This window comes from Micromys minutus (assembly GCF_963924665.1).
Source record: "Micromys minutus genome assembly, chromosome: X".
NCBI lineage: Eukaryota > Metazoa > Chordata > Mammalia > Rodentia > Muridae > Micromys > Micromys minutus.
Genome location: NC_137970.1, coordinates 120196166 through 120214459, shown reverse-complemented (window position 1 = coordinate 120214459; position 18294 = coordinate 120196166). Strand labels below are relative to the sequence as shown.

The 18294-nt window shown below is 36.7% G+C and overlaps 1 protein-coding gene across 1 annotated transcript; it reads right to left on the bottom strand.

The window, feature by feature from the left end:
* Window positions 1-2586: 2586 nt before the first annotated feature.
* LOC308416079 (adapter SH3BGRL-like) lies at window positions 2587-2916 on the bottom strand (the record flags this gene model as incomplete). Its single annotated transcript, XM_080911102.1, has 1 exon — window positions 2587-2916. One exon carries the CDS (start codon window positions 2914-2916, stop codon window positions 2587-2589), a length of 330 nt encoding a protein of 109 aa, XP_080767228.1.
* Between the last annotated feature and the right edge of the window lie 15378 nt (window positions 2917-18294).

Below are 18294 nucleotides of genomic sequence, written 5' to 3'. Positions count from 1 at the left end.
ACTTCTGATAATCCTAAAGGTAAAGTTCCATAAACATGTAGAAACCTCCCCAGGACTTTAGTTTCTTACTCTTACCTGGTCTACATTCAGACTCAACCAATTCTGTAGAATTACTGTTTAAGTCTTCTTACTGCATTGTGTTCCCAATTCTGTTTTGTGTAAGGTGCTCTCACTTGTCAGTATCTCCAGTTTCCTATTTTTGATGTGACTCCAGTTTCTGCCATGTGTAAGCAAATGAATTTATGTTCAGTTTGTTCATAGTTTTCTTGTTTTGAGAATGAGAATTACAACTTTCAAACACCTTACATGTCAGAGCTAAAGGAAAAGTCTTTAACGTTGCCTTTTAGTATTCAGGGATTATTTTAAATATTTTAAACTCTAGAAGATAAAGTGCACCACTTTATATTTACTTCTATTTTTATCAGTGTTTATATTTATATCTGTAAATGATTTATTTGTAGTTTTCAATGATATGGAATATTCTGAACTTATTCATATATTCAAATGTAAAAGAAAACTCTAATTTTCTCCATTTGGTGATTAAGTGAACACTTTTGCATAATTATGTTGATAGATTATTTTTCTTCTTGTATACACCTGTTTTTATTTTATAATGCTTAGATATGTATAGAAAGTTGTTTCTGCAATGCATTAATATTCAACAGCTCATTTCATACTGATAGCTAAGACATCTACTTAACTGTAGAAGTAGAAGTTCTTAAAATAACACCTTTTAAAACTGTATACAACTTAAAATTGGCAAAAATATATGGTAAATATAATCAGTATTCTGTTTTTTTTTCAACTACACAAGTGTTTCAAAAGAAACCTGTTTTAACTAGATTGTTATCACAATAAAATAAAATCCAAACATTCGAAAATGTATAAATTTATTCACAATGTGTTTTTTTATTGAAAGATTGAAATTATATTTATTTTATTTGTTAAATTGGTGGCAGCGATTTGAGACACATTTTTCTCTGTATAGTCTTGGCTGTACTGGAGCATAGTCTGTAGATTAGGTTGGACTCAAACACAGAGATCTGCCTACCTCAGCATCCTGAGTGCTGGGATCAAAAGCATTTGCTACCACTGCCCAGCTAGAATTACATTTAATGAACATAGAAACATATAAAATCCACTTATTACTTATAGTTTAGCAAAATGTTCTTTAAATAAGTATCAGTCCGTAAAAGTTCTTCAGTGACCTTTTAATGTATTTTGTCTTACGTTTTTTGTTTTGACAATTTTATACACATATACAATATATATATATATATATATATATATATATATATATATATATATATGATGTCATTACTCCATTTACCTCTGCTATCCTCCTACCATTATTACTTTTGTTAATTAAGAAGAAACTTATAAGTATTAAAAATAAAATAAGATAGACATTTTGTGTGTGTGTGTGTGTACGCTATTTATTTTTAATTTTTTTCCAGTAAATAAAGCCATGGCTTTATTATATGTTGAATTTTTGCCGGGTACAGTTTAGCAAACAGCAGATATGATGATAATAGTAATTTGAAGTAAAAGGTGATTTTTTAAAAAAAATATTAAGTATGAGACAAAGGTAGAATATCAACATCTTCTGGTTGAATGCTTTGAGTCATGCTTATCTTCAAACTACTTCAAAAGATCAAGGCATCTTTCTACTTGAACCAATGTGTTGACACAGTCTGACTAAACTGAAACTAAAAGCTTACCTATTAAGAACAATACCATTGATCATCTCCAACAGTGTTAAAGCAGAGGACAATAGACTCTACTACTTATCTCCGCAAACACCATAAGAAAATTAATCTTAAACAACGAGAGTGTCCTTTGCAAGGAATGGCCAATTTAAAATAAACTGCAATCTTCATGACTTTTCTTCTTCCACATTTACTGAGGTAAGCAACTTAGAAACTGCATGCATAAGCAAGGAATTTGACAGTTGAATGCACTGAATGCTTGCCTTGTGGAAAGTCAACTATTTTGATCATTGAGTATGCAATGAAAGGTTACATTTAGAAGGCTGGAATACTTGTGGTTCAGGGCATACATGCTGTTTCTATAAAAGGAGAATGTCACAATCACCATAGGAAATTACAATGGTTAACATATCATGAACATAATCTGTAAATACATTTCAACAACAGTAATATCACATCAAAATATTCATGTTCACTAAAGATAATGAGGCATTTTTGGAATAAGAGTCTCAGTCTCTCAGAGTCTCTTTCTCTCTCCTTCTGTCCTCTTTTAAGTTTTCAAAATTGAAATGAAGATATCCTTATGCTCTACAGTAATATAAAAGAAGAAGCATATTTTTTAAAAAAAAAAATCCTTACAAAACATGAAATGCTTGGCAGATAACAATACTACTCTATGATATCTACTTAAAGTTTTAACTTCATCTCTCATTTTCTACCACCATGTTCACATTTTCATTATGCTTTTTTGCATGCGAGAACATCAACTAATCTATTATTTCAACATGTAAACCTATTTCTTTTGAAGCAAGGATTTCTATAAAAGCAATGGAAATTTCATTACTTTTCAAGATGCTGAAGGAAGAACATGGAACATTCATGCTTGCTGCTTTGCCTGGGCTTCTGCTTCCTTTGAACCAGGTGGTGCTGTCAAGCCTAAGAAGGCATAAACTGCATTATTTTCCCGGGCTTCAAAGAAGGCATCATAATCCCAACGGTACTGGCTTTCATTGAAAATCTGAGGTGGCAATGGGTACCCTGTGGCTGATCGACTGTCTTCAGGTACATTTTCTCTCATCCACTTCCGATTCTCTTCATTTTCTTCAAATCCTATTTTGTTGGCTTCTAAGAATCCAAGCACATCTTGCTGTTTCTTCTTAATCGCTGTAGAGCCAGAAGAAGATGCGATATATACGTGGATCACCATCCTGGAAACAAGGGCTTCTGGTCGGTCGCTGGAGTCTTGAAAAGGGCTGGGAAACAGCTGCAGCAACGGTTGGAACGGAGCTAGGTCCAGCTGGTCCTTGGGAAGCTCCATGTTGCCTCGACCTCTAAACTCCAACCTCTCACCTCCACTGCCCCTGCAACCTCTCGCTATTTATTTTTTTGTTACTTTGATAAAACACCATGACCAAGGAAATTACAGAAGAGTTTATTTGGGTTTATGTTTTCAAACTTAAAAGAGTTTATCATAGAACAAAAGTTTGGTAGATATCCAAAAGAGAAGAATGAAAACATAGTGAAGAAAAACTGATACAAAGCAAAAAAAAAAAAAAAAAAATCTGCGAACTGAGCAGGGCAGACATTCAGATACTGAAGTTTTTCTTTTTCTTTTCAATTTAACAATTTTATTTTAAAAACAGGATAAATGTACAGATTTTAAAAGCATTTATGCATAAAAGTATAGGAATACATTTTTGTTAGTACTTGATTATTTTAAAGGTTTGATAGTGTGCTTTAAAATCTTACTAGTTATAATGAACATAAAGTACATGTAAAACAAGATGTAACCTGGAATTACTCAAAGTTTTCTTGGTGTGTAAATATTAAGCATAATGTTTTCTTTTTCTTTTGGCCTTTGTTTTTCTTGAACTTCATATAGTCTGTGAGTTGTTTCTGGGGTGTTCAGAGCTTTCTGGGGTTAGTTTTATAATCCCTGTCTGAGGTTTAAATTTCAAAGGGCCTCCATGACTCTAACACCTGTATCCATATGTGATAGTTTGTATATGCTCGGGCCAAAGGATTACACGATTCAGAGATGTGGCCTTGTTGACATAAGTGAGTCACTGTGAGTGTGGGATTGAATACCTCAGTCCTAGCTGCCTGAAAGTCAGTCTTTGACTTTGGAATAAGAAGTAGGCCTCTCAAATACTCTAGCCCTACTTCTGCCTGGTTTCTGCCATGCTCCTGACATGATGATAATGTGCTGAACTTCTGAACCTGTAAGCAAGTCCCAATTAAGAGTTGCCTTTGTCATGGTTTCTGTTAACAGCAATAGAACTGTAAGACATCATATCTTATTAGAAGATATCCAACACCTCTTAAATCATGAGGTATCTCCATAGTAACCCAGGCCTTCCTTCACGTAATCATCCACAGCTTAGTGTAATGGCTATTCATGTCCTTTTGCCCTCCCGGGACATTCATGTAGGAACTACCCTGTGACACACTGCCTGAACACAGAGGATCTCTTGAAATTATGGAGGAATAACTTCCCTCTTTCATCCTTCATGCCTCTGAAGCTAATGCCCATACATGATAGTGTCAAGATCAGCCCTCAGCTTGGGATGGACCCTGGATCATTTTCACGAATTAGAAGCTTAGCTATATGGGGTTTTCCCCTTTATTTCTTACAGGATATGAGAACTCTCCTTAATGCTGCTAATCTTTCTATCTCTTTTATCAAATGCCTGGCTTGCAAAATTAATATTTCTTATCATATTTTTCATAGAGTAGCATGATAGTTATTCATAAGAAGCATTCCACAGAGTTAAATTATATTATGTTGCTTTGAAATTGCCTCTGCATAGAAATTAATCTATTACATTTTAATTAGTCTTAGGTACAATCTAAGGAAATGAACAGAGGACAGACATACTCTTTCCCAAAATATCACAAGATGGCCTCTATCCCAGTTACTGATATTCCCTCTCTGAAGTCTCCTGAGATGTGCCTTCATGACCTGCCTAATCATTTTATAGTAAAGAGATTGATCCAATCAAGCGGTAAGGATTTGAGCCATTTTATAGAACTGAGGTAAGATAGTGATCATTGAGCCCACACTTTGATTTGAATGTTCCACTATGTGGATCTCTTACACAGTGCCCCAATTCATTCTCTATTTCAACTTAAAACTCCTATTAGTGCCCCCAAATCACTGGATACCGGATATGTTATGTGTTTCTTTCACCCATGTACTAATATTTATTAATTATTTTGTACTTACACAATTGTTTGTCTTGTAGTGTTTATATGGATGTTTAAACACTGTCCACTGAGACATCCAGAGTTGGGGCGTTTCTCTTAAAAGTCCACTTTAATGATATGACCTGACTGGCTTAAGTTCTTCCTATTTAAAGCATGCTGTAATTACCCTAATTGTCTTAATATTTGTGAACAGTGTTATTATTGACCATTTTTATCCTACTTCTATTATATGTCTTGCTTGTTAAACAATCTGTTAGAAATAATATAAACTTATGGTATTTTTTTCTGAATAATTCCCTTGTCTTATATTTGCCTACAAATTCTGTTATTCACATGTGTTATTTTTTTCTCAAATGCCTCTGATTAAGTATTTCTTTTGTTGACTTATTGGACATGGCTTATTTTTTATTAGCTTTAATTTTCTGTATGGTATATGAGTTGTAATTTTGTTATTTCTTACTTACTATCTTCCTTGACTACAGTGTGAATCTCAATAATGAAGGAACTCATGTATTTTAGAAATGTGCCTAATAAACAGTAGGAATATTATTAAAATTTGTTAAGTAGGAAATAAATATTTTCCTAGATAATTTTACATCAACTTGAAATAAGCTAGAGTCACCTGAGACAACTGAGAAAATATACTCATAGCATGTGGTTGCAAGTAAGATTTTGGGACATTTTCTTACTAAATGATTGATGAAGGAGGAACCAGTCCATTATGGGTGGTTCTATGCAATAAGAAAGCAGGCTGAATCAGGAATTCAAGGCCCTCACCTAAACATAATAAAATCAATATATAGCAAACCAATAGCCAACATCAATCCAAATGGAGAGAAACTTGAAGCAATCTTACTAAAACCAGTGACTAGACAAGGCTGTCCACTATTTCCCTATCTACTCAATATAGTACTTACTGTTCTAGTCAGGGCAATTATACACGAAAAGGAGGTAAAAGGGATACAAATTGAAAAGGAAGAAGCCAAGATATAATTACTTATGGATGATGTGATAGTATACTTCAGTGACCCCAAAAAATCAACCAGAGAACTCCTATACCAGATAAACAACTTCAGCAAAATGGCTAATTAAAAAATTAACTCAAACAAGTCAGTAGCTTTCTTCTATTCAAAGGATAAATGGGATGAAAAAGAAATTAGGGAAAGGAAACCCTTCACAATAGTCACAAATAATATAAAATATATTGGTGTGACTCTAACCAAGCAAGTGAAAGATCACTATGACAAGAAGTTCAAGTCTCTGGAAAGAAATCGAATAAAACCTCAGAAGATGAAAAGATCTCCCATGTTCGTGGGTCAGCAGGATTAACATAGAAAAAAAATTGCTATCTTACCAAAAGCAATCTACAGATTTAAGACAATCCCTATCAAAATTACAACTCAATTCTTTTTTCTTACAACTTTATTAAAAAACAGATATATGTACATATTAAAAGAATTTTAGCATAAATATATATTAATATATTTTTGTCAGTACTTGATTTTTTAAAGGTTTGATAGTATGCATTGAAATCTTACTATTTACAAAGATCCTAAAGTATACAACTCAATTCTTAATTAAGATAAAAAGAGAAATTCTCAAATTCATCTGGAATAGCAAAAAAAAATCCAAGATAGAAAAAACTATTCTCAACAATAATAGAACTTCTGTGGGAATCACCATCCCTTATCTCAAGCTGTACCATAGAGCAATAGTGATAAAAATCATATGCTATTGGTATAGAGAAAAACAGGTAGATCAGTGGAATAGAATTGAAGACCCAAAAATTCACCCACACACCTATGCTACTTGATCTTTGACAAAGAAGCCAAAACCATCCAGTAGAACAAAGCCATCATATTCAACAAATGGTGCTGCTTCAAGTGGAGGTTGGCATGTAGAAGTGTGCAATTTGATTCATTCTTATTTCCTTGTACAAAGCTCAAGTCGAAGTGGACAAAGGACTTCCACATATTATAAGATACACTAAATCTAATAGAAGAGAGAGAAAATGAGAAAGAGCCTTGAACACATTAGCATGAGGGAAATTTTCCTGAACAGGACACCAATGACTCAGGCTCTAAGATCAACTATAGATGAATGGAATTTCATAAAATTGAAAAGCTTCTGTAAGGCAAAAGACACTGGTAATAGGAAAAAAAACAGCAACCTACAGATTGAAAAAAGGTCTTTACCAACCCATTATCTGATAGAGGGTTAATATCTACTACAAATAAATAATTCAAGAAGTTAGACACCAGAGAACCAACAGAAAGAATGAAAACAGGCATTCTTGGGAGGTAGGTGGTGAAGAGGACCCTCCAGAATGTGCCAATGATATGGGAGGTGAGAGACCCTCAGGAATCAAAGTGGGAATGGGGAGATGAAATGTCCTACAGTGGGGAGAGGGAACTTGATGGGTCCACCTCAAGCAGAAAGACTGGGCATTGAGTAAGGGATAGTGTTGCTATGCACTGTCAAAACATTGACCCATAATTGTTCTTGTCTGAAAGAATTGTGGGGATGGCAATGTAGAATAGTCTGAGAAAAAGAAGGTCCAGGGAAATGCCCCAATGTTGCTCCAACTCAAGGGGAGGCCCCAAGTCCTGACACCATTCCTGAGGCTATGGGACACTCATGAAAAGGGACCTATCATAACTGCCTTCTGAAAAACACAACAAGCAGCTGAAAGAGACAGGTGCATATATCTGCATTCAACCAATCAACAGAAGCTCCTGACCCCTATGGTTGAATTATCAAAAAGCTGGAGGAAGCTGAGGAGGAGGGTAACCTTGCAGGATGACCAACAGTTTCAATTATCCAGGACTCCTGAGATCTCACAGACACTGGATTGCCAACCAAGCAGCATACACTAGCTGATATGGGGTCCCCAACACATATACAGTAGAGGACTCTCAAGTCTGGGTTCTGTGAGAGAAGATGCATCTAACCCTTCAGAAACTGTAGGCCTCAGGAAGTTTAAGTGTCTGGCAGAGGTGGAGAGCTATGGATATCCTTTGGGTGGGTATGGTTGGGAATCCTCTTGGACACAGGGGTGGGGAGGAGTTACGGGATGTTGGGACAATAAGAGAGTGGACTGGTAGGGGAATAAATATTGAGTGTAACTGTAAAAGAAAATGAAAAAAAATATAAAAGGGGTACAGAGCTAACCAAAAATTCTCAGCTGAGAAATCTTGAATGACCAAGAAGTAGCTAAAAAAATATTCAACATCCTTAGTCATCAGGGAAATACAAACCAAAATGACCCTGAGATTCCACCTCATGCCAGTTAGAATGGCTAGGATCAAAAACACGGGTAACTGCAGATGCTGGTGAGGATATGGAAGAAAGAGGAACACTCCTCTCTTGCTGGTCAGATTGCATGCTGATACAACCACTCTGAAAATCAGTCTGGTGATTCTTCAGAAAATTGGACATAGTGCTACCTGAGGACCCACTATACCACTCCTAGGCATATACCCAAAAGATGCTCCAGCATATAACAAGGACGCATGTTTCACTAGAGATTCATAGCTGCCTTATATATAATAGCCAGAAGCTGGAAAGAACCCAGACGTCCTTCAACAGAGAAATGGATACAGAAAATGTGGTACATTTATGCAATAAAGTACTACTGAGCTGTTAAAAAAAACAATGACTTCATTAAAATTCCAGATAACTGGATAAAACTTGAAGCTATCATCCTGAGTGAAGTAACCTAGTCACAAAAGAACACACGTGGTATGTAGTCACTGATAAGTTGATATTAGGAGAAAATTCAGAACACCCAAGATACAACTCATAGACCAAGTTTTGTATAAATAAATCCAGTCAATATTTTATCTTCTGTCGTAGCACCTATAATAAATCATTAGTTCCCTTTTTATGAACCTTGGTTAATCTTTTTATAACCTCTTGGAGTATGTTCTGAGTAGGAAGGAGTGTGGTCATCATCTAAAAGCAATTAACTAATGACACTTGGGAGACTGACAGAATTCTCATTGCAGTTTTGACTATCAGAAATGATCTAATAGCAGTCCTACTATAAGAGAATTTAATAATCACTGATATAATTTTAGAAATTATTATAGGATAATCATTAAGACTTAAGAAGTCATCTATTTTTCTATATAGCATCACTACAAGACAGTACATTTTCATAGATATGCTCCAAAGTGGTGTGCTATTATTTAATGATTGTTATATATGTTTAATAATAACAGAAAAGTATTTTAATAGCAGGAGTCTTTCCTAAAATGAATCGCTCACAGCCTATTTTAATAAGAGCAAATTGGTCTCAGATTATATAATAATCTGAGGCAGGCCATCTCAGGACGATTGCCTGCTAGTTATTATCTTGTCCTATTGTCTGCTGATGGTAGAGAGAGAGAGGGACCTGTTAGGGATTAAAAAAGGAGAGGGACAAAGGAGTGCGGGATTAGGTGTGGGAGGAGACATGGGAGATGTACGGAGTGTCAGGAGTTTGAAAGGAGGTGTGTAGCAGTGGGGAAGGGGTACTGGGGGTAGCCACTGGAAAGTCCCAGATGCCAGGGGTGCAAGAGTCTTCCTGGACCCAATGGGGATGAGATTAACTGAAAGATTAAACAAAGGTATCTCTGTAGAGACCATATCTGGAGTTTAGGCATGGCTCCTGGTTGAGGGATTGGGCCACATGCCCATCTCCAAAATACTAACCCAGATTTGCTCCTGCCTAAAGGAAATGCACAGACAAAGAGGGGAGCAGAGACTGAAGGAAAGGGCATCCAGAGACTGCTTCACCTAGGGATCCATTCCATCTGAAGTCACCATACCCTACACCATTGCTGATGCCAAGAAACACTTGCTGACAGGAGTCTTATATGCCTGTTCTCAGATAGGTTCTACCAGCACCTGACCAATACAGATGCAAAAACATAGAGCCAATCATTGGACTGACCCCAAGGACCCCAATGAAAGAGCTAGAGGAAAAACTATAGAAACTGAAGGGGATTGCAACCCCATAAGAAAAACCAATATCAACCAACTGGACCACCCAGAGTTTCCAGGTCCTAAACCACCAACCAGAGTACACATGGAGGTACCCATGGCTCCAGCTGCATAAGGACTGCCTTATCCTGCATCAATGGGAGTAGAGGCCTTTGGTCCTGTGGAGGATAATGCCCCAGAATAGGGAGATGCTAGGGCTGTGAGGTGGGAAGATGGGGGAGCATCCTCATAGAAGCCGGAGGAAAAAGGGATGGGATAGGGAATTTGGATAGGGGAAACCTGGGACAAGGGATAACATTTGAAATGTAAATAAAAATAACCAGTTAAAAACAAAAGAAAGCAAGCTAAACAAGCCATGATGGGCAAACCAATAAGCAGCGCTCCTCCATGGCCCCTGTATTACAGCTCCTACGTCTACTTTCCTACCCTAATTTCCCTTAGTGGCCTGTGATTCTGGATATGTGAACTCTTTCCTCCCCAATTTGCTTATAGCAGAAGTGTTTCATCACAGCACCTTAAAAGTAACTAAGACAGATATTATATCTCACATCCAGTACTAAGTTTTATCAGTGAATGATAACAACCTAAAACTTAGATGATTAAAAAACATTCTCAAAATGAATACTGATAGAGGGAGAATGTTGACCTCAATGGACAGAAATAAGTCACAATTAAACAGCAGTGGTTTTGTAGGATGATACAAAGAAAGCCTACAGGAGCTTTGTAAGCATTTGCTTTACTCATTTTTTCTGTTGTAATAATAGAATGTGTATAGCTTTCTAGTCATATTGTTGGCTTTAGTAAGAGTATGTACCGTTTTTGTTTAATTACCGAGGAAAAATATATAAAATATTGTAATTTTAGTAAATTTCATAAATAGTCCATTTGACAGCAGCTTCAGGCTTAAAGATTGGCCAAGAATAACTTATTATGGTAGTCGTTTACAGATTTATCCTCCTTATCTTAGCCTCTTCTGCAGTTCTTCAAGATTACAGTGAGAAAAGTTTACAAATCCATCTGGTGTTGAGATTCTGTCTCTGTCCATAAAGACTTAACTAATTTTAGTACACATCTTGGAGCATTTAATTCATGGAACATTATTCTTTTCTATGGAAAATTAAATTTAAAGTTAATGATGGCTGGGCTTGGGGGATGAGATAAAGGAATGACAGGTGGGAAAAAGGAAAAAATATCTGTGAGATAACTAGAAATTTGTGTAGAAAGGAGGCATGAATCATTCAGTGGTCTACTATGGAGCTGAGCGTGAGACTAGCATATTGCATTTGGAGTAGCTGAGGGAGAGGTGAAAGACATGCAGTTAGCCTACCTGCTTTCCCTGCTACAGTGGCCTGAGGGTTCCCACGGAGTATTTTCCTGAATTTGGGATAAACAATGAGTTTGTGTGTCTGCAGTGATTGGGATGCAGGGCAGTGAGGGAGATTGGAGGGGAAGATCTGTCTGATCCACTGAAGGCAGAAGTTAGGCTGCAGGAGGTATTCTGCTGCAGATCTGGGGTAAGATAGGAGGATTGGATTGAGAGGAGTATGGGAAGTGAATATTGGCAACTAGCCTACCTGCTGTCCTGACTAAAGTGACCTGGTGATTTCCAGGGAATTATTGCTAGAACTGAGGTCTAAGATAAAGCAAGTAGTAGGAATAAGGATTTTTTTCTTTCCTCTTTAAAAGTTTTACAAGTTAACAAACAAGATTAGTCAACACAATCTTGATAAAGATTTGGTAATTGGTGACTAGAGATTTGGCCCAGTATAAAAAGCTTGCCTAGTACTTCTGAGGACTTAGCTTTGATCCACAGAAAAAAAAAATGAATAAATGATCATACAAACACATATACACATGAACAGAGTACATAGTATTTGATGCATGGTATTTAGAGTACCTAGAAATTAAGATGAAGGTTCCTTAGGGGCTATTCAGCTTTCATAGAAATAATTGTCTACAGATTTTATTTCGAGCTATACATGGGATTTTTTTCAAAGACATGTTATCATATTCAGTTTAGAAGAAAAAAAAATGTGTGGTTGTTATACAGTCCTAACACAGTTTAACAAATGGTAAACGGGCTTTATATGGGCCCATTTAGAGTGACTCAATATTAGTGATGTTGGCTCTGGAAGACTAAGACACTTCTTGGCATGAGGTAGTTTGGACAAAAGGATTAGTAGATGTTATGCCAGGAATCTAAAAATAGAAATGCCTCATGGAGAGCAGTAAGGTCAAAAAAGTCCTAACTGTTTTATATAACTGTAACAATATTTATATGGGTAACATTTATTAATAAAAAAATCACATAAATAGGACTAAGTATCTTTTAAAATTTGGCTGCAATTTTCATGCACTTCATAATAAATTTTTAATTATTTTGCTATTAGTGTCTCTTCTAATAAGGTGAAAGAACAAAGTGTTTTGATTTCCCAGGCCCACATAGAAAACTATAAAAGTCAGCTTTCAGTTTTTTAAAAAATGCTTTTAATGTCTGATTTGAAGATGACAAAACGTCAAAATTTGTCAAAGGGTTTTAGTACTTGATGTATGTAGAACGATATATTAAAATCTCACATCCATTTATTTTACAAAGGATGACCTCATGTATATAAAACCTCAGAAGTCAAGAGGAAGAAGCAGGAGGAGGCCATAGTTAAATATAACTAGAGTCTTCTCTACAACTAATCTTTATATTTCCACTGGTTCTATGTAGGTTTCAGATGGAGGACTGTCAAAACAGTCTTATGCAGCTATGAATCCTATGACTTAGAATAATGACCTACTAGGCCTGACATGCTTGCTAATGCTATAGTGGCACCACTGTTATAGATTTAACAAACTGTTTTTTTGGTTGTATTCCATGGTTACCCTATAAAAGGGAACTCACACCTAACTCTGTAAGTGTTGCCAATGGCCTATCATAGGTTAAGTCACGGTCAGGAGAAACCTGTTAATTATTTTGTTAAATGATCATCTTATATCTTAAAATCCTTGAGTCTATGCCTGTAGATTGGTATCTTCATTAGAGAAGCTTCTCATTGCAGTGGTTAATATGTAAACCCACAACTAGCCAAAGTAATGAGAGTATTTGATTGTAGAATACTGGGCTGTAACTATGACAGCTATGCCACCCCATCCAAGGCTCACAAAACATTTCAGAATGGGGATCAGAACAAATATGAAAGCTTTTACCCACGTTCTACCTTGGGAAAAGCTACATAGAGCTCTCACAGTTCAAGCAGCAAAACTGAACTGGAGTACACACTTCCAGGCCAAGGCCAGACATGGCACAGCCACATCTGGAAGGGCGGCCTGCCCATGCACAGGTCCTTGAGAGCTCAGAAAAGCAGCAGGAATGCTTTCCATCCTAAGTGGGAAGGTACCTGGGAGCTCAGAAGATTGGCAGGAACACTTTCTATCCTAAAAGGAAGGATGAGTCAACTTCTTTTACCCACATTCTACCTCAGGAAAAGCTGCCCAGAGCTCTTGTGGTTCAAGCAGCAGAACTGAACAGGGGTGCACACTTCCAGCCCAAGGCCAGACCCGGCCCAGCCACATCTGGAAGGGCATCAACTCAATTATTCATAGAGTTGGAATTTTGATGGGGATTGCATTGAATTTGTAGATTACTTTTGGGAAGATGGCCATTTTTATAATGTTTATCCTGCCAATCCATGAGCATGGAAGATCTTTCCATCTTCTGAGATCTCCTTCAATTTCCTTCTTCAGAATCTTGAAGTTCTTGTCATACAAATCCTTCACTTGCTTGGTTAGGAACATCCCAAGGTATTTTATAGTATTTGTGACTATTGTGAAGGGTGTCGATTCTATAATTCCTTTCTCAGCCTGTTTATCCTTTGAATAGAGGAAGGTTATTGTTTGAGTTAATTTTATGGCCAGCCACATTACTGAAGTTGCTTATTCATTGTAAAAGTTTTCTGGTGGAATTTTTGGGGGGTCACTTAAGTATACTATCATAACATCTGCAAATAGTGATATTTTGACTACTTCTTTTCCAATGTGAATCACTTTGATTTCTTTTTGTTGCCTAATTGCTCTGGCCAGGAATTTCCAGTACTATATTGAGTAGGTAGGGTGACAGTGGGCAGCCTTGTCTAGTCCCTGATTTTAATGGGATTGCTTCAAGTTTCTCTCCACTTAGTTTTATATTGACTACATGTTTGCTGTATATTGCTTTTACTATGTTTAGGTATAGGCCATACATTCCAGATATTTCCAAGACTTTTATGGTGAAAGGGTGTTGAATTTTATGGAATGCTTTCTCAGCATCTAGTGAGGGGATCATGTGTTTTTTGTATTTTTTTCTTTGAGTTTGTTTATATGGTGGATTACTTTGAATGATTTCCATACATTGAACCATCCTTGCATCCCTGGGATAAAGCTTACTTGGTCATGGTGGATGATTGTTTTGATTTGTTCTTGAATTTGATTTGCAAGAATTTTGAGTATTTTTTACATCACTATTCATGAGACAAATTAGTTTGAAGTTCTCTTTTTTATAGTGTCTTTGTGTGGTTTAGGTATGAGAGTAATTGTGGCTTCAAAAAATGAGTTAGGTAGTGTTCCATCTGACTCTATTTTGTGGAATAGTTTGGAGAGTGTTGGTATTAGGTCATCAATGAATTTCTAACAGAATTCTGCACTGAACCCATCTGGTTCGGGGCTTTTTTGTTTGAGAAGCTTATGGTGATTGTTTTTATTTCTTTTGGTATTATGGGACTGTTTAGATGGTTTATCTGTTCTTGATTTAACTTTGGTATCTGGTATCTAGAAATTTACCCATTTCCTCCAGATTTTCCAGTTTTGTTGAATATAGGCTTTTGTAGTAGGATATGATGATTTCTTGAATTTTCTCAGTTTCTTGTGTTATGTCTCCACTTTCATTTCTGATTTTGTTAATTTGGATACTTACTCTGTGCCCTCTCTTTAGACTGTCCTAGGTTATTTTGAACTTGTTAATTTTCTCAAAGTACCAGATCCCGGTTTTGTTGAATCTTTGTATGGTTCTTTTGTTTCAACTTGGTTGATTTCTGCTCTGAGTTTATTTCCTGACATCTACTCCTCTTTGGTGTATCTGCTTCTTCTTTTTTTTTTTTAGAGCTTTCAGCTGTGCTGTCAGGTTGCTAGTGTATGCTCTCTCCAGTTTCTTTTTGGAGGTACTCAGAGCTATGAGTTTTCCTCTTAGTACTGTTTCCATTGCATCCCATAGGATTGGGTATATGGTGTTTTCATTTTCATTAAATTGTAAAGCATCCTTAATTTCTTTATTTATTTCCTCTTTGATCTTCTTATAGTTGAGTAGAGTTTTGTTCAGGTTCCATGTGTATGTGGGCATTTTGTTGTCTTTGTTGTTGTTAAAGACCAGCCTTAGTCCATGGTGATCTGAAAGGATACATGGGAGTTTTAGGATGAAATGTTCTGTAGATGTCTGTTAATTCCAATTTATTCATAACCTCTTCCAGTTTCACTGTGTGTTTGTTCAGTTTCTCTTTCCACGAACTGTCCATTGATGAGAGTAGGGTGTGGAAGTCTCTCACTATGTTTTGAGCCTGTGGTCTGGATGCACAGCCTTTCTGGGCAGATCCTGATTCTTGCTGACAGAGGCTCAGCCCTCATTGTGGGCTGGAAAGAAACCTTTTCCAGGGATCACAGCAAAACACTATCTGTGCTCTGAGTATTCATGGCAGAACCTTACCAGGACTGTTCCCCAGGCTCTCTGCTGGTCCAGGTATAAAAGAGCCTGTGTGTGTGGTCTGCAAGCACAACTCTCCAGGCTTGTTGTTTATATTTTTATAGCCCAATTAGGTTCATGTTTATATATGCACAAGTGTATGATTATCCAATGGAGTATATGAAACCTACTAGTGAGCATGCCTTCTATAAACCATCTCACTTACCCAAGGATTATTCACACCATACATCCCCTACAAGGAATGGGACCTCAGAGGTAATCTACTTTATGTCAGGATTTTATTTGACTGAATATTGCATAGGTATCTTGCAGGTCATCACAGCTTCTGTGACTTCATGAATGTGATGGGTATGTCATGCCCAGAACATATCATTTCACATCATTCTTCCCCATCTGCCAGCACTTACATTCTTTATACTTTCTCTTCTGCACTATACCAACAGTATTGGTTAAGAGGCTAAGCGTTGATAAAAATGTCTTATTTATGGTTTAAGTCTTATTTAAGTCTTGTTCCCAGCACTTTGTTCCAGAAACATATTGTATGTTGTTAACCAGTGCCAAAAAAAAAAAAAAAAAAAAAAAACTCTGACTAAAGACAATAGCAGTACATGTCTATAGGTATATGCATATGTGGTATTTTTATAAGAATGTCCTACCATATACTTATATATTTGAATGCTTGGTCATTAGAGAGTGGCACTACTTGAGAGGGATTAGGAGTTGCAATTGTGTTGGAGTAGGTGTGCCCTTGTTGGAGAAAGTGTGTGAAGTTGGAGAAAGTATGTGAATGAGTGCAAGCTCAAAAAACCCAAGTCAGCTCCAGTGTCTATCTTGTCCTGCTGATCATACATTTGGATATAGAACTCTTAAATTTGCTTTTTAGCACCTTGTCTGTCTATATGATGCTAAGTTCCTGCCATGACAACAATAGATCAAGCCTCTGAAACTGTAATCATACCCCAATTAAATGCTTTACTTTATAAGAGTAAAATTGCCACGATCATGGTGTCTCTTCATAGTAATAGAACACTGACTGACTAAGACAGCATAAATATTTAAAAGGCACTTTGACAACATGACTATTTAGCAAAATAACAGTAACGGGCTCTATCCTAGGGCCTATGTCCTCCCCAGCAATGAATTTTTAATAGAATTATAATACCAGGCATAACATTCCTTCCTGTGGAAGCATGTCTCAAATCCAATCAGAAATTCATTGGTTACTGAATAACAGTCCAATAAGCACACGTTGGGAGGAAAGTTGGTTTCGTGATATCCAGGATCCAACAATGGGATCTACCATATTTCAAGTCCTTTTATATGCTGCAGACCAACAGTGACTTCAAGCACTAGGGAAGCTAGCCAGCAGGGAAGAAGTTTTCTTGTCAATTTAAGACTTATTGTTCTCTGTCCTGCAGCCAGAGTATGGTATTTTCAGCAATAACATACAGTTATGGTAGATAGTCAAAGTCAATGGCAATAACCTGTATTGTTTTTGAGATCCTAGTGTTCTCCATGCTCAGAGGTATCCCATGATTTACACTACACGTTTTATTTAATAACCCATTTATTCTTGGAGGTACAGTGTTCAACAATGCAGAGTAATGCCCTTTGAACTTTTTTTTGTTATATTTTGAAATTAACTTTGCTGACTAGTAGATTTTCATAAATATTTTTCTAATATCATTAGTTTTAAATGATTCACTATCATGACTCACATGTCTTTCAGGTTGACCTCATTGGAGCTATGAGAAATGAAGAAAGGGGGACACACAAACCAAAAAGCTGGTATCAGGTGAGCTGTGTGGTTTTCATCTGCAGCCCAGAATTTTGGCACATTTATTATATACAGTATAGACAAGGAAGAGGAGGAGGGTATGCCAACCTCAGTGTGGGGTCTTTGGAGGGGAGCAGTATCAGGCTATAGTCGTCCTGGATTAGGAGGCTGAAGATGATTACTTATGCATACATAAAAACATCTATAGATTTGATCTATATATCAGACCAGGTGATGACTTTGTCATTTGTCTGAATCTGACCAAGAAGAAGACTTATCATTCTTATTGATCTGGGGCACTATTGTTCTTGGCATGATCATAGTTATGACAATAATACTCATTCACTCAGGATTTCATCTGCTCTTAATAACCCAAACACGAACTTTTTTTTCTTACCCATCCCCATTCCTCTACCATTACTTAGTTACTTAATACTCAACATACCTCCATCTTCTTTCTTTTTACTTGTATTGAATTAGTCCTCAGCAGCTAAATCTTTCTTAACTTTGTCTGTGAGAGGGCAGGCTTCCACTTTTCATGTCCTTTAGCTTCATCCCCTCCCTCATTCTCCCTCTCTGTTTGTTTTTTTTGGGGGGGGGAGGGGCAGGGTTTTTCTCCATAGACCTAGTTTTTCTGGAACTCATTGTGTAGACCAGTCAGGATGTCAGTTCACAGAGATCTAACTGCCTGCCTCTGCCGCCTCCTGAGTGCTGGATTAAAGGCATGTGATACTACCCCCAGCTTTCCTTTCAGTATTCTTGAAATATCAAAGCCAAAGACTCAGAGTAATCAAATTACCAGTGTAATTTTTGCTCAGATTCTCAGGTTTTTATGTTCTCTCCTCTAAATCCAATGAAATCTTAAATATTTTCATGCCTCATAGATACCTAATCATATA